Below are 19,458 nucleotides of genomic sequence, written 5' to 3' on the forward strand. Positions count from 1 at the left end.
ATTAATTTTATCTAGCCTATAAAATTAAGAAAAAGTATTAGCTAATACTAATTATAGAATCCGTAAATTATAAATAAAATACTAAAGATCTTTTAGAGTAATTCTATAAGGTCGGTTAGGAGTATTAAATTATTATTATTATTATCCGAAAAGAGCCGATAAAGATAGAATTAGAGTAGGAATTAGTATCTTATATAGTACTAGATATAGTTATTAAAAAGGAGAAAGAGGCTAAACCTCTATAAGCTATTTTAAACTTACGCCCTAAGATAACTAATTAAATAGATATATAGATAGAAGAGCCTATTAGTCGTACGATAAGGGGTAGCGAGGATAAAATCTAGGATAATAAGCTTAGAACGTATAATAGTAAAGATAAAATAGAGGGCGGTAATAATAAAATAGAAATACTAGATATAGTATTTAAGCGAAGACGGTCTAATTCTACTAAGTTATCTAATAACAGTACTCCTATATATCGTACGAGACGGCGTACTATATAGGTAAAGTAGGAAAACTAGACTTTTGTCTAAATTTTGTTTGTTTTATCTATTTTGTTTTATCTGTATTTTATTTATTTTATCTGCTTTGTTTTATCTACTTTATTTTATTTATATTTTATTTGTTTTATCTGCTTTATTTTATCTATATTTTATTTGTTTTATCTATATTTTGTTTATTTTATCTGTATTTTATTCTAAAATCCTAAAAATATTATACTCTTATACGAGACTTGTAAGAATATACTGTTTCAGGTGTAAGGCCTGTCAACCGGGTAAGATACGTTGGCTCGGGAGGAGGAACAAAGGTGTATTGGGCTGTGTGTGCCAAGACTAATTCTTGCCAGAATTCAGGGGGTCCCGGGGGGCCCAAGATTAAAAGGAAATGTGCGTGCCAAGGCTCGGCACCGATCAGGTGACGAACCCCGCACGATTCACACACGTGTCAAAAACTTCTATGAATACATATGTCGCCCAAGTTCCTGTTTCACCTTTGAAAGGACCTTTATCCTTTACAAGACTATTACTCTTTTTTATCCTCTTTATTATCCTCTTTATCCTTATTATCCTTATCTACTAACTCTTCTAGCCGGCTAGGCTTAGGAAGAGCTACTATACTAACTAGAATCCTTCTCGCTTTATTTAGACTCCTATAGTAGTAGGCTCTCGCCTACTCCTTCTATTTATAATTCGTATAACAGCCCTCCTAGAAACCCGGAAGTCGTACGATACTAAAAAAGGGATAGTTAGTACGAGAGTTTATATATATACCCGGAAACCGCTACCTACGCGATATAATAAGCAACCTATTAATATAAGAAGGTCGTACGGTACGGAGCTAGATATATATATTAGTATCTATCTCTTTTAATACTCTATAGAAAGATAGTATATACCTAATCTATACGTATTATAAAGGTTCTAGTTTATATTCTTTTTATAAAGAATTCGTATAATAGGAACGCCTATATTTGTTATTATTCTAATATATAATAAAGCTTACGGAGAGCGAGATTACTAGTATAGGTAAGGCGTACTATAGTATAATTTAGTCTAGGACTATCCGCGGTAGTTACTCTACGAATAATACTAAAGAGGGCTATAAAGTTAGGAGCCTTAATTATAGGATTATAGATCGTACGAATAAGAGTATTAGGAGGGGTAGCTATAGTAAGAGATAGATATAGGAATAATATAGACAATTAAAGAGAGGAAGTATTTTAATATATAATATAATAAGTATAGGCCTAACTCCGCTTAGTAGAGTATAGTACTTATTTAGATCGAATAGTATTTATAGATATTTATTTATTTATTAATAGTATATTTATATATCTATTTATAGATATTTATCTATTTATTAATAGCGTATTTATACTTTTATTAATCTTCGTACGAAGTATTAATATCTTTATCTATTTATTAATAGCGTATTTATACTTTTATTAATCTTCGTACGAAGTATTAAGATATTTATCTATTTATTAATAAAAGTTATTTCTAATATTATTACCTAAAATAGTAATACTACCTAATTAGGTAATACTATCTACTAACTAACTCTCTCTCTCTCTCTCTCTCTCTCTCTCTCTCTCTCTCTTTTTCTCTTTCTCTTTCTCCCTCTATAATAATACTCTCTATCGCTTTAGACCCCTCTACTAATATATCCTCTTTATACGATAAAGATAATCCCTTTATATCCTCCTTTATATTTCTAGTAAGATCTATTATCTAATCTAAATATCTACTAATATAAGATCTCGTACGATAATAGGTCTAGCCTTCCCTCCTCTCGCCGCTTTAACCCCTAACCGTCTAGTAGCTTTACTCGGTTACGAGCTTATATATATAAAGCTAATATTACGTTTACTAGGCTTTAGGGCTTAGTTAATAATAGTATCGACCCTACTAGTAGATAGAATACTATACTCTAATAGCTAATTAAATACTATAAAGGATATATCTAGACTAGAGCTAAATATAGATAGCCTATAACCTTATAATTAAGTACTAGAGATTAAAATCTTATATAGTATATTAGTTCCCGAGGTAGTATCTTATAGTCTCTATTTCTAGTCGTAAGCCCCCTTTTTACCCGTTTCGTATATAGCGATAAAGGCCGCGCCTTACTTATCTTAATTAGCCGTAATATCTTTTTTATAACCGGTCGTATTAGAGGCTTATAGATTATAAGTATACGCCTATCGTACGTAAATACCTTACTAATTTAATCTCGTAGATAGGAACTTATTACTAAGTATAACGAGTATTCTAATAAACGCCGTCGTACCGGGAGCCTATACCTATTCCCGTTATATTCCCGTATACTAGGGCATTTCGGTAGAGTATATAGGAACTATAAGTTCTAAGATTATAGATCTCGATACTCTATACGAGATAGTAATAGTACCCGAAATAGAATATAAAAGGTAGCCGCTACGCTAGTTAAGATAACGCCTTTATAAGGTTAGTTGGCTATTAGAACTAAGTCCTATCCTATTAAGATCGATGATAATAGCCCTAAGGTTATCGAACTTGACTAAGTAGGTTTCCTCTTTTTTTCCCCTAATATAATAGCCTCCCTAGTCGTACGGGGCCTATATACGACACCTGAACAAAGCTTGCACCTTTACGCGGTGTTTAGGATAAGTAACCTTTAGGTGAAACTAAGCAAGCCGAATAAAGTTGATAGAAATGGATCTATAATATTATTGTACTATGTAATTTTCTAGTATTGTATTGTTCCATTAGCGCCAATTGCTGATTTTCTGCATGGCAGAAAGCCCGTTGTCAAAAATGGTCCAAATAGGCTGCCGTACACGTGACGGTGCCAGAGTACCTAGGTACCGGATGAAATAGGGATAAGGGGAACAGATCGGATCTAGATAGAATGTTCTTTCCAGGGTAAATCGGCAGTCACACCAAGTTCTTAATGCGAGAGTGCGTACACTCAGGTCTTCTTCCCCTTGCTGTACCGTTTTACGAATGCAGTTCGTTCAAGTCGGATATGACTCTACTCCAACATATGTACTTGTTTATCATTTCACCGAGGATCTAGATCATGGGGACGCCGAAGCTGTCATTAAATCAGCCTTGGCTGCATGGACTTCCTTCAGCAGGTGCGCCACCAGCCGCTCATGCATGGTGTCTGGGAGCCCGGCTGATGGGAACCTGGCTTCGGCTCCAAGGCCCTGCATTCCTTTCGGGTATGAGTTAGCGGTTTCCCGCATGCGAGCCGAGAGAGTCTCGACCAGTCGCTGCATATGTTGTAATTCGCCTAGCGTGACTTGCGCTTGAATAGCCAATCCCAGTGCCTGGTCATCGATCGAGTGATCTCCGATCGTGACGAGTTGATTAACCACCTTCTCCAGCGAGGGCCTTCCGTCGTTAGACCCACTATTAATACTGTGCTCGGAGGGCCTGTTGGTTTCGTTCATAAAGCATGCCCGAATCATTGCGCGGTACCACGCAATTAGTCGGGAACAGATAATTGCTAGTATCAGCTGGTTCTGTGTGTGAAGAGCACAGACACACTGAAGCATGCGGCAGACTGACATGCCTGCATCTTTATTTGCTTTAAGAACTGAGCCGGACATGCGCGGTGGCTCGAGTCCACTGCGATCATGGTTGTCGGCATTTCGGTGGGAGACGCAACTCGTTTGGGGGACGTGAAGTGAGCGAAGGGATTGCGTCGCAGTTATTATGCAAGGGGTGCGATGTTGTGAGTGACAAGACGCTGCAGCAGCTTGGGGTGGTGTTTGAACTGGAGTAAGGATTGAATCTGGCACAGCGAATAGTGGGGTGGAAAGATCGGGAAGCGCGGAGTAATCCCGTGTCTGTTCATCATAACTGTGAAGTCCATCGGAGTGGAGAGGCATAGGAACAGAGCAGAGGTCTGAAACAGTGCCAAAAGGGTTGGGATGACCCGCTCCAAAGGTATCAAGGTATAGACTAGGGTCAAGATCGCCATTCAGATCGAGATCTAGGTCGTCTATCGATGCATCTGTGAACAGACCATCACCGGACTCCACATATGGATGAAGTTGATCGTCATGGGCTGTACATTGGGCCAGCATGGACTGCCAGTGGTCGTCTTCAAGAGACATTGAGTCCCCGAGAAGGCTTGGATACTCAGGGGTGGAACTTCTTCCCCGATGGCGCCTCAACTTTGGAAGCTCGGCCCGTCAAGTGGGATCTAACCCGATTGGGCTAGTGTTTGTTTTAGCTCAATCTCGTGTTGGCCAAAGTTTTTAGCTGGGGATACGAGGTTACATATCACGACTTCAGTTTCTCTTCTTATCTCTAGCCTTTGAAAACATCCCACAATTGTCCCACAATTGTGAAGTCGAGGTCGTGTCCTGGAAGACTGCCCGGATAAAGCTTGATGCAACCAATTACTCCACAGCTTCACTTGCATATTTCGTATCTCTTGGCAAGGAGGGGCGGAAGTGGGCTGTAAGCGGGACCAACATCAAGCGATCTACATAGGTAAGGGAAGGCGAAGACGAAAGCTGGTCGAGGATTCCCAAAAGAAAATGCTAACAGGGGAACTATCTAGTTTAGCAGGACCTCGGTCTACGAGTTGTCATTTCATGACAAGCAGAGACCGACGCCATGTATCGCAATCGCATTCAAACTTCTAGATCGTCCAAAACCGCTCCGCATATCGCCTCTTCGTTACAAACCCCAAAACTCAAAGATTCTTGCGACAAATGCTCTGCCTCGAAAGTACGTTGTACAAGGGAGAAACCCTTCTGTTCCCGCTGCGACAAGCTCGGATACACATGCTTTTACAGCCCAGCAAGACGGGCTGGCCGCCCCTACCGGTCAAAAGAACAGACCTCAGAGGGAAGGAATAGCGAAGAATCAAACCGACTCTCTGCGAGAGATATAACAACAACCCAGTTTGTAGACGAGAGCGCGAAACTATACTCCCGCTTCAATGGCTCCTCCACACCTGCCAACGTGACATCCAATATCTCAATGTCAAATTCCACTCCGTCTAATAATAAAGCGGCACAGGCAGACTCCAGTACCACAAAGAGCCACGACGTCTCCGATCCGGATTGTCTGCTAGTTGTTCTAGAAATATTCTCCGAACTAGAAGTGTCAGCGGAGCAATTGAGACGAGCATTACCCGTCGACACAAGCCTTCTCAGCGCAACTGCACAAACTATCACAGCAGCCTTTCATCGCCTTTCTACAATTTTGATCTGTCCTTGCTCACAGCGAGCGGAGGTGGGAATGCTCGTTTCGGCGATCTGCATGTCCATCATCGATATACATGCCATGGCAATTTCGAACTTTGCGAAAGACCAACCTCCAACTGTGTTACCCAGTCAACCGACGCCATGGGGGATTCCTGGTGTCGGGCTTAATACATCCCCTGGGCATGACAATACGGCTATGCAAGTCTTTGCAGAGCTTTCGGAGATGGCCAGGCTCATTTTACAGCTTACTGCGCGCTACAACGAAGGGGGTGGGGCTTCAATTCGGGAAGGTCCAAGAAATGAATCGGAGCTGCCGACGGACATTATGCCAGGAATGGCTACTTTTTTACGCGAGAGGTTGCAGCAAATCACGAATGCCGCTACTAATTGGCTTGGATAGATCTAGATCCCGTTCTTCGATGTGTGCTCTTTTGCACTCACTTTTGGAGTATTGCCATTTTGGAATAATGGGTTACAGGAAAATAAATACAGTCGGCTGCTTATGCGGTCTCTATACTTGGCGATGTGAGACTTGGAAATTTTGAATACTCAGTTAATCGAAAGGCATAATTCGAGAAAGACGACACAAGGGACATGGAGTATGGCTCAGCGCTCAGCTTAGGCACTTGGAGGGTTGATACTATTAGCAGGACCATGTCCGAATTCCCATCATATACATTTGTCTAATCCACCCCAATTAAGCATTGAACAAAGTTATTCTATAGCATAAACCACTTCTTCTCTTGTCCCGCGACAGCAAATCCAACCTTCCCTTCATCAGCTAGTTTCGATAGAACCTGCGCTATGGAAGGCCCCGCCATCACCTCCATATCGGGCCCGTAGAGACATACGATGATCTCCCGCGTCGTCAAGGGCGCCCTTCTCTTTGTGTTGCCACCGATAAAAGCTGATAAGACCTTTTTCTCTCGCATTTCCCAATGTCGGCTCCAGATTATGAGTTTGGCTGGTAGGTCGTCTATCACAGTACCATGGCCGGGGTATCCAACTGCTATATCTTCATTGCGCACACTTTGGGTCATGACTTTCAAACTCTTCATGTATCGTCCCAGATCTTCCAAAACAACACTGCCTCCATGTCCGAGCACATTATCACCTGTGAACATGGCGCCACTATCCTCCAAGACAAAGCACATGTGGTCTTGACTATGTCCGGGCGTGAACACGGCTCGCAGGGTAGTTCCCTGGGCAGTAAAAGTCTGTCCATCGCGAATCGAATGTTGGCCCGGGTCCGGATGGGCCTTGTGGACCGCCGCGGCCAGATGTGGATACTGAGCCAGTAGCGCCGGGAGACCACCGGTATGATCGATATGCCAGTGTGTCAGCAGCACCTGGGATATGCTTAACTGGTGTTTGTCAAGATAGTTGACCAGAGTGGTGAGCCAGATTGGACATCCCTATTGAAATGGCTCTCTTGTTTAGTCTCTAAGTACGAAATTGGGATGTTCAAAATCGCCTACCTGTCCTGTATCTATCAAAATCCGTTCCTGGCCACTACCGACAAGGTACGTATTGGTTCCTTGCAGTTGCATGTTGCCCGGGTTTCCGCCAAGTATTCGTACCACCTCCGTGCTGAGTTCCGCGACAGCTGGGAGATATGGTAGTCCAGCATTTCGAGAGGATAGGTATTCCTGCCACCCTGACTGCGTCCGCACTTTTGGGGTGGACATGTTCCTTGATGATCGACTGTAGACGCTCAGGTAGGCTTTGCGACTTGAGTAAGCGATGTTGGAATTGTGTTGGGTGCCTGGGTGCCTCAGGCACCCATGGACCCACAATGTGACAGATCCCCATCACGTACCCGACAGTCAGCTGACTGATCAGCTGACCGTAAGGGTAACTATCTAAGGCTTACTAACTAAGAAATGTGACATCCGCTGTGGTTTTTTCCATATTCACCACGTCCAGCCGTTGACATCTTGGATCCAATCCGCCGTTTCGGGTGGTGTTCCTTCCCAGTAGAATATGCTATCGGAGGGTTGGATAAGTCCGTATAGGAAGTAGTTAATATCATCCCACTGTTGAGGTTCGTCAAATTCAGATGCGAGCTTGAATCCGCAGATATGCCTAGTGAAAGATATTATTATCATAGTCCATATGATCTTATATAGACATACATTTGGCCACTAGACTTATCATAAATAATCTTCGATTCACTAGCCATACATGGCATATACCCGTACGGTAGAAACCTTCTGCTCTCTATTAGCCTAATGTTTCGCCATGGTTACTAGATACTTATACGTATAGACTTCACGAAACTTATCGCGGATAGCCTTACGATCGGCAAAGGGAGCCTCCAGAATTCGGTCAAATTAAGAGACTCGCCAGCGACTTTTTCCCATAGAATATATGTGACATATCCTCCAGGAACACCCTTATCGTGGTCTTGCCGACGCTGTTGATAGCCTAGTAGCCGAGGAACAACGTCACAGCCTAGCTTCCTAAATGTCCGGAAAGCTCTTAGTTCTGGGTGGTCAGGAGGGGTGTCGACAGCCTGTCTAGCCCGTATAGCGGCCTTCTTGGTTTCAGTCCCGGCTATAGGAACCTGCTGGTAAATACGTAAAAATGCGCGCCTGTTGTCGTCTTCCTTAGTAACAGGTCGGCATAGGAATTTCCCGGAGGTATCTGAAGGCCCGAGATCCGCGGCAATGTCTTCCTTTGTTAGGCAATTGGAGTCTTCGCCGAGCTTCTCAATTATTATCCATTTCTGGGCAGGGAAGTTGAAAGGTGGCTCCGCAATAGCATCAAACGTGACCTGCGTTCCTTCAAGCTCGTCGAGATATTCCCTTGAGGAATCCATGGCAGGCAGCTTGGAGATGGGGACAAAGCGTAAAAATAGTGTGAGGGTAGATGTTGGCGAGACGATAACAAAAAGCAGAGTGGAGAGGCTGTATCGAAAGACTAACAGAAGACTGAGAGAGAGAGAGAGAGAGAGAGAGAGAGAGAGAGGAAGAAGGTTAGTTAGTTAAACAAGCAGGCATTACTAGCCTGACAGATCAGGCAGCCGTTCAGATCACGTGGCCAGGCTCCAACACATTTAGTTCGGCATGTGATGACACTACTACGTAGGGTCAGGGAAGCAGAAGGGAGTGAGTTATTTTGGAGAAGGAAGACGCGCTCATCTAGGAACACAGAGATGTTCTTTCAAACCCTAATCACATGATACGCTAAGCCTTATATAGAAAGGTTCGTATATAAAGTTGGTTCCAGATTTACACGGTAACAAGGCTGAAAGTATAGAACTGTATACATAGTCATGTACTGTACTGCTACCTGTCCAAAAATAAACACCCCACTCACCATGCCATCGTTCGTTCATACCCCTCCCAACCTAGCAACTGCACTCTCCAACCTCCTTACAAAGTGGCCAGAAACGCCGATTCTTAGCCGCGTAAGATGATTATTTCTCTGTGCTCCTGTGGCGCTTGGGCTGAATTGGCCCCCATTATGATCCAATCTCCGGGGGCTGCCAACCTACAGGCAGGGAAAGTGTACGCTCAAGCGTGACTGTCATACAACTCCAATCACTCACCTGGGCTACCTTAGAGCCGTGATATTGTTAGGTGAGCTATTCTCACTATCGAGGGCCAGGGGTTAGACCCCACATTTTATTTCACGTTCATACCCGTGGACACCCGCTCGCCACCTTACGCGTATATACAGAACCGATTTTCGCCTAGTTCCAAAGTTTTTAGCGTAATATCTTCAATAATAAGTACAACTGATTTTTATGCAAGGCCTCGTAGCTATCTATGACTAAAAAGGGCAAAATTTGGAAGCGCCAACGATATTCTACACCCGAAGATAGCCTACGAGTGAGGCTGAAGGGGGAGAAGAAGCTGTCTTAGAAAGAGATCACAGCTCACTTCCCGGCCGCAAATTGTCATCATTACAGGTGCACTATTCTACTAGATTGAATTACCGAAAACCTAACGAACCTCGTCGTCATCGCGGGAAACGTATAAGATAATGAGAACGGGGGCCCATTTGCTATAAGCACCGCATTTAAGGGAAGCAAAGATAAGCTAAAGCCATCTACTTCAACACATACGACGGCGAGACAAGCGAGAAATCATGTTAAATACACAGAACGTTGATCACTTCGCACCATCACTAGTACTGTTTTATATTAGCTTTTTAGCACAGATTATAGCCGAAACGAATTCATACCACGATGACAATGTTGCATTCAGGTTCTTCAACGATTCTTCCCATTTTCGGTCACCATAGGTATCTACGTGTCTCTCTCGATGAACCATCTCCTTCGCATAGTCGAGAGGAGTCTTGTGGGTGAAGTCGGTGGCCGTGAGATAATGGTCTAGGACGCCTTGACAATTGAGAAAATACATCAGATCCTCAGTAAAAGCACCATGAAGAGCTCCGTGATGCATTAATGTCCTCCCATCAAGATCTCTGGTAGCCGGGTCTATACCCACGGTAAACAAAAACTCGAGGATCGTGGTATCTGCTCCCTTGTGATGCATGATAAGATGTGCTAACGTTTGTCCGTTTCCATTCATCCAGTGCGGATCGGCACCTTTCTGAACAAGCAAAAGGAATATTTCGCTCCGAATTGATAGGTGAAATGAGCTCACATAGAGGCCCAAGGGCGAGTTTCCGGCCCTGTCCGACTGACTAACATCGCAGCCAATTTGAATTAGGAAATTGATGACTTCAGCTGAGCAAAAATCAGATGCAACATGATGATGTAACGGAGTTCTGCCAAAGTGGTCAAGGGAGCTCCAGACCTCTGGAAGCACACGATCGCATATTTTTGACATCCAAGATAGGATATCCAGGCAGCCCCCGGAGACTGCATAGTAAAATGGGCTGCGACCGTAGAAGTCCTCCAACATAATATCATGACCTTTTCCTACGAGTTCGCAAACCACGGCCAGGTTTCCTGCTTTGCTAGCAAGGTGGAGACACGTCTGACGATCTCCGTTTGGTTGTGATGCATCGGCTCCATTTTCCATAAGCTTTTCCAAGATAGACAACGCTCGAGATGGACGGAAGTCGATCAAATGTTGGGGATAGTCCCCATTATTGTTAGCCGTGTTGACATTGATAGACTTGCTTTCGAGGAGTATCTCAATAATGCGTATCCTAGTATCGCTGATATCTCGATAGATATCAGAAGCTTCCAAACCGTCATGATCCTCAATAAAGCCAGTCAATGACTCAACAGCATACCGACCAACCTCCCATTCATCATCATTCAGCCGGTGCCTAATCGCAAGATGTAAAGGAGTGTCTCCAAAATCAGAACAAGCGTTAGGATCAGCCCCACGCTGAAGCAAGAGGGCAGCGATCTCTGTACATGCATTGAGGGCCGCGAAATGGAGTGCTGTTAGCCCGGATTCCATGTTCTCATCCTGGCCCTCAACCATTCCATATGGTGAGCTGCTCACTGTGATTCGTCCGGGCCACGACCGCCTTTGAACCCTAGATTCCAGGTTGAAGCCATAGTCGAGAAAGATTTGAGCAAGTTCTGTACGTCGGTCCCCAATCGCGTAGAGGAAAGGCGTCATGTTGTCTTCATCACAGATATATGGGGAGACCCCTTTGTTGAGTAGAGACTTTACCATGTCATAATCAGTAAAGCCACCATTCATGCATGCAATGTGAAGTACGTTTTGATGCTTGTTGTTTAAAGAATCCAACCGCACTTGAGAATGAACTAAGACACGCATGGCTTCAGTTTGAGTGTTTTCAGCCGCAATGAGCAGTGGCGATTGTCCGCGGTCATCGTTGTCTTCCCATGCACCGTGAGGGGCGGTCAAGAGGAGAGGTATAATTCCCCATCGAGCTGCGACATGACTGACAGATATTCCTGTTCCTAAAGCACCCCATGACCCTCTTTTCAAATGGTTGTAGTTTTCCAGCCAGCATTTCCATGTCCCGAACTTGTTTTGGAAGAGACTTCCATGTTCTTCAAGGGTAGTAAATTCCGTTTCGGCCAAGCTTGCATGCTTCGGCCAATACAGTACAGAATAAGCCAGAAATCCGTATGTCGGCTCCATAACTGACTTGTCCATACCGGGCCGACAATATTGGAAAATTAGCTCAATGCAGCGATATGACAGAACAAGATTGGATTTCACAGCTGTGAAATTATCCATCTCAGTCATGAGAAAATCTTGGACAGACCTATGTAGCAGCCGCACGTAGCCTTTATCGATGACAATCAAGAAGTGGCACGACTCAATGACCTCTTCGGTGAACCGGAGGCGAGTCGTGATATCCTTGTCCAAGTATAATCGACATGCTTCGGCTACTTCCGCTACCTTCAGTGGTCGCAACGCAAATGTGACAATCATCAACAACATCTTTAGTTGTGGGTCATCATGTGAGTTGTTGGCCTCGACCGCTGCACTGAGCAGATTTTTATATAAAGGATACAATCCACGAGGCTTAGCCAGTAGCGTCTCAACTGCCCTCCTTGAAGGTACCCCATGCAAGTCGCGACAGGCAATCCCAACCCATAGAAATGTTCCGTCTGCCTTCTCTTCCAATATTCGTGACACCTTCTGCGTAACAGACTCAGGATATTTTTTCCGCCTTGCAAGGTCCTGTACTTTATCTTGAATCATGGCTCTTAAGTCATTGGCTATCTCCTTGCACGAGCCGAGATCAACATATCCAAAGGTGGATAGCAAAGACTGGATCTCGGGGTACGGACGACTGACGATTAAAAAATGAATTTTGCATGCGACCAGACTGGTCTCATTCGATTGTGTGAATGATTGACGAATTTGTTCAAGTAGTGTATCCTGTGATTCAGTATCACATTCATCGAGAGCGTCGATAATGCAGTATATCTCGCTACCGTTCAACGCTCGGCCGAAATCCATCAATACCGCCCAAAGTGCGTCAAATGATGTGAAAAGACGCTTTCCCTGGGCTTTATATGTTGGCATCATTTGTTCCATATACGATGGATGTTTCTTGATGATTTGGTACAGGATACCTCGCAACACAGAAGTTGCCGTTCTGTGATTATCAGAGCTAGAATCACAGAAAAAGAATGACAGAATACTATCAGTTCTAGAAAAATAATCCTTCTTGGGTAGTTCTTCAGCAAGCATCATGGCCATTGTGGATTTTCCGATTCCCGGACTGCCGTGTAGCCATATGACGTTTTGTTCTATATCGGTTGCGGCCTTTGCCTGCCGAAACCAAGATATGACCTCTACTGATTCCAAGAACCAGCTGAAGGTCCCTGAGGTACGAGGTCCTTTCCTCCGCTTCCACATATTGAGATCCTCTTCCGGCTCGGTGACGAACAGATTTTCAAGACATGCTCTTTGGTCCTTTTCGCGTTCTTCAATGGACGGGTGGAAGTTATTGACTACCGAGCCATGGTTCAGACCGATCTGGAACCCCGAATTCGAGCACCCAAGTGATATTGTAGACGCCATCCTTCTCACGCTGGACCGATTCCGTTCTCCGTATGGGTTTGTGATGGAAAATGGCTGGTATTGATGCCGAGAAGGTCACGGTGAATAGGCAGAAATATAAATATGTCACTTAGACTCGAAGGTGTCGGTAGGCTGGAAACTCAACCATTCGACAAGATCAGGGAAGGTGAGGGATGAGGGGTAATAAGGAATTTCGCGACCGCATCAGCCCAAGGCGTCCCAAGGCGTCCCAAGGCGTTGGGGGCGGCAAAGGGCATCACCTAAGCGTGCGCCCGCCCGCATCAGGTAACGGGGCAACTTCATCTTCATCCGCGATTGGGCATACGATTGTATCGAACTGCATGAGATACGTGGTATAACCCACTTATAGTACAAAAAGGCTAGAAATATCAATTCCTGGTAGCGTAATTTAATTCTTTATATGATACACAGCAAGAACGTAATCATAACAAAGCAAATGGCGAAGGTAGCGAAAGAATAAGTTAATTAGAGAGAAAAGAAGATAATAATTGGTTTAAGCATATTAGCCCTCTTTCTTGCTGAACCTCATGCACCACAAGACTAAGAATGAAGGAGGAACACAAAGTTACCGATCAGAATTATTGCACTTCCGACCTTTCTGTGTTCATCGCTAAGCTTCGCTCACTTGGTCTGGATAGCCTGCGAGCCAAGAATATGTGCGTTATAGGACAGCGCTCAGATAGATAAGCTAGAATGATTAGTTATTGTGTGAGAAAAGTTGGTACTCAGCTCACCTTGCCATCACCAGGGCTAAATCTTGACTCGAGTTGGAACAATGGCCAACTCTACACCCTTCACACAGTTCACTGTCGTGCGGTCCTCTGCTCTGGCCAACGAAGCCAGGTGGCTGTACCTCAATTCCATTCCACTTTTTAAGCCAATAAGTCACTCTTTCCACATAGCTTTCAGTATCGAGGACAAGTCGGCCGACTGCTTTGCAATTTCTGCATCGTTGGTGATACACTCGTGCATTATATCGCTGCTGAGGGTACATGCGAATGGTAATCGGGACTTTCTTGCTCGACCAACCGCTGGAGTAACACCCCCTGTTTGGACATATAAATCGACCCATCACATTGGTGTCCCAGTTCTCGATATTGGTTGCCTCGTCATCGGCATCCAAGAAATCCATTTGAAGCCCTTCCTCATCTAAGACCTGTGCTACATCGTCATGGGTCTTAGGATAGAGCGACCACAGTTTCGTAGCTTTGCGTCCTTTGCGTGCCATTTTGACTCTTGGTGCCGGTCGTGGGGTTTTTAATTTAAAATGATGTCAAGGAGTTGTGCTGAGAATCAGGAATATGATCGTAACATGCCTTTAGATAGGCATATAAATATATCTTAGGGAGAAAGCCTACCCCGCTCTGAAACAGCAAATGTACCTCCTGACGACAACACATCGCTGCCGTAGCACGATTTGATTGGTAAATATGCTTTTCTAGTTAGACACGTAGCTGGGATAAAGATCAAAACAAGGGGTTCAAAGAACATCTGAATGAGCAAGTAGACTCGTAGAATGTTGCAGATATATATGGTGTTGCGAACACCAAGCTAATAGGGTATTCAGTTTCACAACATGAACAGTGTCACATTTACGCTGTACATACAGGAGACACTGCCTTATAGCTTGCTCAGTATGGTGGCTTGAGACGTTATGTAACATGAAAAAGGGAGTATCTATATCGTGACCGAGAATCCAAAAGAACTATTAATCTAAGTGTTGGCCCAAGGGTGTACTGTAAGCTCTGTATGCAATTTCATGTGCGAATAAGCAATCTGGATATTGCTAGAATAAAAGCAAGCCTTGAGTTGGCTCTGACGATGGTTCGTGTATGCGAGCACGTCACGACGCATTGTTATCACGTAGCGGCCTTAAAAGGAGTTTTAAATATCCGAATCAAAATCGCGTTTTACCCGTGGCCTTCTCTCCAAGCATTATCAACTTCTCCTAACCGTGCTAAATTTATGAGGGGTTTTCGCTAGACGGCCTACATACTTAACCAGCTAAAGCTCCTAGGGTAGGGTCAGACCCTCCGTCTGGAGTGAAGAAACTGAAAGATGGAAGAGGGAAGCTAACGGTCGCCAAATCTACTTGGTTTACGCGAAGCCTAAAGTCATCCAAGCCTAGACCTCTCAATGGCCCACAAATGGGCCCAAGCCCCAGGCCCACAGCCCAACCCGCAGTGGGCTATGGGCCCAGTCTTCAAAGCCCAGCCCAACCCACAGCCCATTAATGGGCGCCCTTCAAAGCCCATCAAAAGCCCATTTCTATACACAAATATAGTCTTGGCACGCATAAAGCAGCTGATTAATGGCTATATTTTACGTATGTACCAACCTATATATTTAGTTTTATCACATTATCATGGTAAGAAGTAGGAATCTAGTAGATATTATATTGATTTTAGCATTATAATGCCAGATTTTATACAAAATTTCATATAAAATCACCCTAAAAGGATCCAACTTGACCATAAATTCGTACCTAGGAGGATTACTGAGTATTAGTATAAAGAGATATATATATTGGGTCTGTACTTAGGTGTTAACCGTAATAGCACTAATAGTACCTCTACTTACTATGTAGTTCCCTAATAAAAGCAAGTACCCCTTATAAAAAGTAAAGTTTTTCAAAAATTCTTAGTGTATTTAATCAAATCAATCAGCCCTTTGAGTTAATTTATAAGCTTAAAGTTTCTATATAGCTTCATATATCGTTTAGATGGTAGTTTGAATACCCAAAAAAACCAGAGAAAAATGCATTAATTATGCAGCTACGATAAATTGGTATGTTTGTATCGTTTGGGGCCCATTATGGGCCCGAATGGGCTTTGTGGGCTTTCATTCCGGGCCCACGACCCACCAAATCATATAGAGCCACTAGATTCGTGGGCATGGTGGTGTCATTCATGGTATTTATGTCTTAAGCTTGTCGGTTCCAATATCAACATCAATTTACTGCATTGCTTCGTCATCCTTCTGCTGAGCAGCTTTGTCTATGCTTTGTCGCTTCAGCATCTCCGCCTGTCTGTCTTGCTCTGCCCATATGGCGTCCTCCTCGGCGCACAATTTCTCCAACCCTTCTTTCTCACGCTCCCTTTCTGCTTTGTATTCCTTTTCCGCTTGTTCTCTTAGCCTCTCACGCTCTCGGTCGTCCACCCTCACTTTTGCTCGATCTATAGTTTCTCCTTCACGGACCACCCATGTCCCATCACACGTGAATGCCTTTCCGTCATATAGCAGTTTCGACACCATGCATTTCTTGACTCCCCTCCAAAATGAGATTAGGGTATCAGTCATGATGCTTGCTGGGCCCATCCAAAACCAGTCTTTCTCGAATAGATAGGGGTTTTCAATAGCCCGGGGATCATCCTTGTGTAGTCCACAAAATATCGCAAATTCCAGGCGGAGTCCAAGCTGGATGCCCTTCTCGATAAAAGCCTATATATTGAGTTGATCAGCTAAGAACCACTAACAGAGAATCTACGTGGTTGAGATTGGAGAAATAACACTGTAGGATTCTCTGCTTGCGGTAGGACGGAGAGGAGAAGGAGAGAAGGAGAGAAGGAGAGAGAGAGAGAGACTATCTACTGCACAAAGAGGATCTGTCCCAAGTGGGGCCCTGGGCCTCAGGCATCTAGGCACCCAACAACCACCTATCGCACGAACTAGAAGACACTCACTATGAGTTTCTTCAACCTCACCGTGGTCATCATGCATTCCTTGAATGAACATATCCAACATTTTCTCAACCTTAGGGAAAGGGAATATGATTTCAGTGTAGCCAGTCCGGTGGTACTTCTCGGCATATCCACAGCTGGGTCCTTGATAATCTGGGTATAGTTGGTCGAACTTCTGTTCTACCTCTATGATCTTCTTATCAGATAGTCCCGCCCATCTTAAACATTCACGCGTATCAGCAGGATCTGGTAGGGTCATGCCAGGTCGGTACTTGAAAATACGAAAGCCGTTGTGCTCTTCAATAGGACCGAGAGATGGATGTATCGCGCCGCGAGAGGTTCCAATCTTCACAAGCTCAGGAGTCCATTTGAAGTTGATTGCTTTGCTCTCCTCAGTAGCACCTTTAGGGCGGTCCTCGCGTTCGGGCTGATCCTCGCGTTCGGGGTCGGCATCACTCATATTGCAACACAAGCAGGTAAAAGTGAATATGGTAAAATGGCAGTCAAGCCGAAGTGTAGAATGACTTTTGGACTTGTGGGAGCAAAGGGAAGTTGTATGGTGCGGGGTACGATGATGTTCCAGGGCTCCATCCGTGAGTACGGGCAACGAAATGTGCCACCGATACATAACTCTCTCATTGGTTTATATTGCTGTATTTTAGGTCCACTCCCACTTCACAACACTACCATGGGATAAATAAAATATACTACGTTGGATGGGTGTCTTTAAAGAGTTATTGCGATACTGTATTTCTGTAGGTAGCCGTCTGAAAAAGCTCCGATGCTAGTCAATTTCAGATAGCTTATTTCGTGGAACGAATATTGAACGTAGATGGCGTAAATATCGAGTGAGGGTATTGTGGACTTTGTTTTGCTTTCCAACTTCTAGAGCCGAACTTGAAGAAGCGGCAAGTGGGTAACTTTTATGTGCAAAGCATTCGTCCTGAGCTTGTTCATACTGCCCGGGTGGATATTTTGGCATTGGAGGGGGGGACAGGCGGATAAAATCTGTTGACCTTCCAACCGATTTTGAATTTCCGTTTTGACTTAGAGTGGGATGAGTGTCAATCCATAAAAAGTGGGAGTTCTCTGCACTTACAAAGGATACTTTTGGATATTTCGCCAAGCACATAGGATGGACGTTTTCTGTGCCATCTCTTGGGCTGATAAAGGCTTCACCGATTCCAAGAGAAGGGAATTGAAGCTGTCGTCCCTTCCTTCAACAATCCACTGCACGCAAAACTCAAACAACCTTGGGTAGTAACCGGCAGATGCCCAGTCAATAAGGCAGAGAGATCCATCTTTCTGCAACAAGATATTTCGAGGCGCGAGATCTAAATGACAGAACACGAGGTCACAGCCCTGGAAAGACAACTTCGGGTTGTCTGGCAACAGACGGCTATTGAACCACTTCTCCATCTCGTCAAGATTGTCGAATACCAAATCCTCGGTTTCGGGAAAGAGAAGCCCACGACATGGTCCTCCACATAGAGGGCCAGGATTAGTGTGCCGTAATGTTGCAAAATAATCAAGCACGTCCACAACTTTTTGAAGGGCGGCTGAATCTTCTAATAGATCCATACTTTTCCCCTCTATATACTCCATCACAATATAGCCCCGGCCCTGCTCATCAGAAAAGAAATCATACACACGTGGAACACGAACTAGGTGACTATCCATAAGTTCATAGGCTAGTCTTTGATTATCGGCTTCTTCTTTCGTAATATCCGGGCCCCACTTAACCACTTCGTGATCGGACACCTTGATAATACGCTTTCCATATTGGCTGACAATATTCGCAGGTAACGGATTTGCACAGCGGGAGAGCACCGAAGCTCGTTGGATGTCTTTAGGAAGCGCCATGCTTTTCCGCAATGTGGTGCGATAATAAAACGCCGATGACGTGGCAAGCCCTCGGTTATAAGGGGAAAAATTTGGAAAGAAAAGATGACTAACGAGGGTGATGAACCGGGCAAGGAGAACAAAAAAAAACACCTCGGAATCGACAAAGGGAAAGTCCTGAGGAAGATGTGATACAATTTTGGTGCGGAGTGGTGTGAAGGTGCTAAGGGGCAGAAGACGGGTATGAAGACTACAGTGGCCAGGGTTCAAACCCCCATTTATAGGTGATTTTGGTGCCTGAATGCCTGACTTTAGAACGGCAGAAAAGTTAAAATACCTGAATTTCTATTACAAATGCCTTAGTATTCAAATATTCATAACTAGTACCCTTATTCTCTTACGGTTGTCGAAAATGAAGCCTTTCATCTGGCATACAAAGTGAGCTATAGTATCAATAATTTACAATACACTGCATAGAGCGGTGTAAAAAGCGGCTAAATAAGTACAAGACTACAAGTCTTCGTGGCTTCTTAGCATGGTCCTCCACAAACCGTTCCCACCCAATGGATAAGAGCGAGGTTCTGCCACGCATACACTACCGCTCGAATCGTTAGAGCCTATAGGATTCATGAGATTTAGGCTAGTAGACACGGCTCCAAGATCTGGTCCATTTAAATTCGAGCAAGAAACCCATGGGCTTCATCTCCTAAACGAGAACTGTCCTTCACTAGCTTCTTCAACATACAACATATAGCATAGTTCT

General features: G+C 44.2%; 8 protein-coding genes across 8 annotated transcripts; 1 reads left to right on the top strand and 7 right to left on the bottom strand.

The window, feature by feature from the left end:
- Positions 1-3,559: 3,559 nt before the first annotated feature.
- On the bottom strand, positions 3,560-4,606 carry N7516_011064 (uncharacterized protein; the record flags this gene model as incomplete). The annotated part of the gene is made up of 1 exon (XM_057223782.1): positions 3,560-4,606. One exon carries the CDS (start codon positions 4,604-4,606, stop codon positions 3,560-3,562), a length of 1,047 nt encoding a protein of 348 aa, XP_057068922.1.
- A 508-nt stretch (positions 4,607-5,114) lies between these two features.
- On the top strand, positions 5,115-6,110 carry N7516_011065 (Zn(II)2Cys6 transcription factor domain-containing protein; the record flags this gene model as incomplete). Its single annotated transcript, XM_057223783.1, has 1 exon — positions 5,115-6,110. The coding sequence occupies one exon, from the start codon at positions 5,115-5,117 to the stop codon at positions 6,108-6,110; it is 996 nt and encodes a 331-aa protein (XP_057068923.1).
- Positions 6,111-6,429: 319 nt separating this feature from the next.
- On the bottom strand, positions 6,430-7,398 carry nscB (metallo-beta-lactamase type thioesterase nscB; the record flags this gene model as incomplete). Its single annotated transcript, XM_057223784.1, has 2 exons — positions 6,430-7,125; positions 7,189-7,398. The coding sequence occupies 2 exons, from the start codon at positions 7,396-7,398 to the stop codon at positions 6,430-6,432; spliced, it is 906 nt and encodes a 301-aa protein (XP_057068924.1).
- A 225-nt stretch (positions 7,399-7,623) lies between these two features.
- On the bottom strand, positions 7,624-8,531 carry N7516_011067 (uncharacterized protein; the record flags this gene model as incomplete). The annotated part of the gene is made up of 3 exons (XM_057223785.1): positions 7,624-7,795; positions 7,846-7,930; positions 7,973-8,531. 3 exons carry the CDS (start codon positions 8,529-8,531, stop codon positions 7,624-7,626), a joined length of 816 nt encoding a protein of 271 aa, XP_057068925.1.
- A 1,297-nt stretch (positions 8,532-9,828) lies between these two features.
- On the bottom strand, positions 9,829-13,152 carry N7516_011068 (ankyrin repeat domain-containing protein; the record flags this gene model as incomplete). The annotated part of the gene is made up of 2 exons (XM_057223786.1): positions 9,829-9,850; positions 9,902-13,152. 2 exons carry the CDS (start codon positions 13,150-13,152, stop codon positions 9,829-9,831), a joined length of 3,273 nt encoding a protein of 1,090 aa, XP_057068926.1.
- A 682-nt stretch (positions 13,153-13,834) lies between these two features.
- N7516_011069 (3CxxC-type zinc finger protein) lies at positions 13,835-14,401 on the bottom strand (the record flags this gene model as incomplete). The annotated part of the gene is made up of 3 exons (XM_057223787.1): positions 13,835-13,861; positions 13,908-13,923; positions 13,974-14,401. The coding sequence occupies 3 exons, from the start codon at positions 14,399-14,401 to the stop codon at positions 13,835-13,837; spliced, it is 471 nt and encodes a 156-aa protein (XP_057068927.1).
- A 1,727-nt stretch (positions 14,402-16,128) lies between these two features.
- Positions 16,129-17,313, bottom strand: N7516_011070 (cell envelope integrity TolA family protein; the record flags this gene model as incomplete). The annotated part of the gene is made up of 2 exons (XM_057223788.1): positions 16,129-16,614; positions 16,843-17,313. The coding sequence occupies 2 exons, from the start codon at positions 17,311-17,313 to the stop codon at positions 16,129-16,131; spliced, it is 957 nt and encodes a 318-aa protein (XP_057068928.1).
- Positions 17,314-17,948: 635 nt separating this feature from the next.
- N7516_011071 (kinase-like protein) lies at positions 17,949-18,716 on the bottom strand (the record flags this gene model as incomplete). The annotated part of the gene is made up of 1 exon (XM_057223789.1): positions 17,949-18,716. The coding sequence occupies one exon, from the start codon at positions 18,714-18,716 to the stop codon at positions 17,949-17,951; it is 768 nt and encodes a 255-aa protein (XP_057068929.1).
- Positions 18,717-19,458: the final 742 nt, after the last annotated feature.

The sequence above is a fragment of the Penicillium verrucosum genome (genome assembly GCF_028828655.1).
Source record: "Penicillium verrucosum strain IBT 35672 chromosome Unknown utg000005l_segment0_segment0, whole genome shotgun sequence".
Lineage (NCBI taxonomy): Eukaryota > Fungi > Ascomycota > Eurotiomycetes > Eurotiales > Aspergillaceae > Penicillium > Penicillium verrucosum.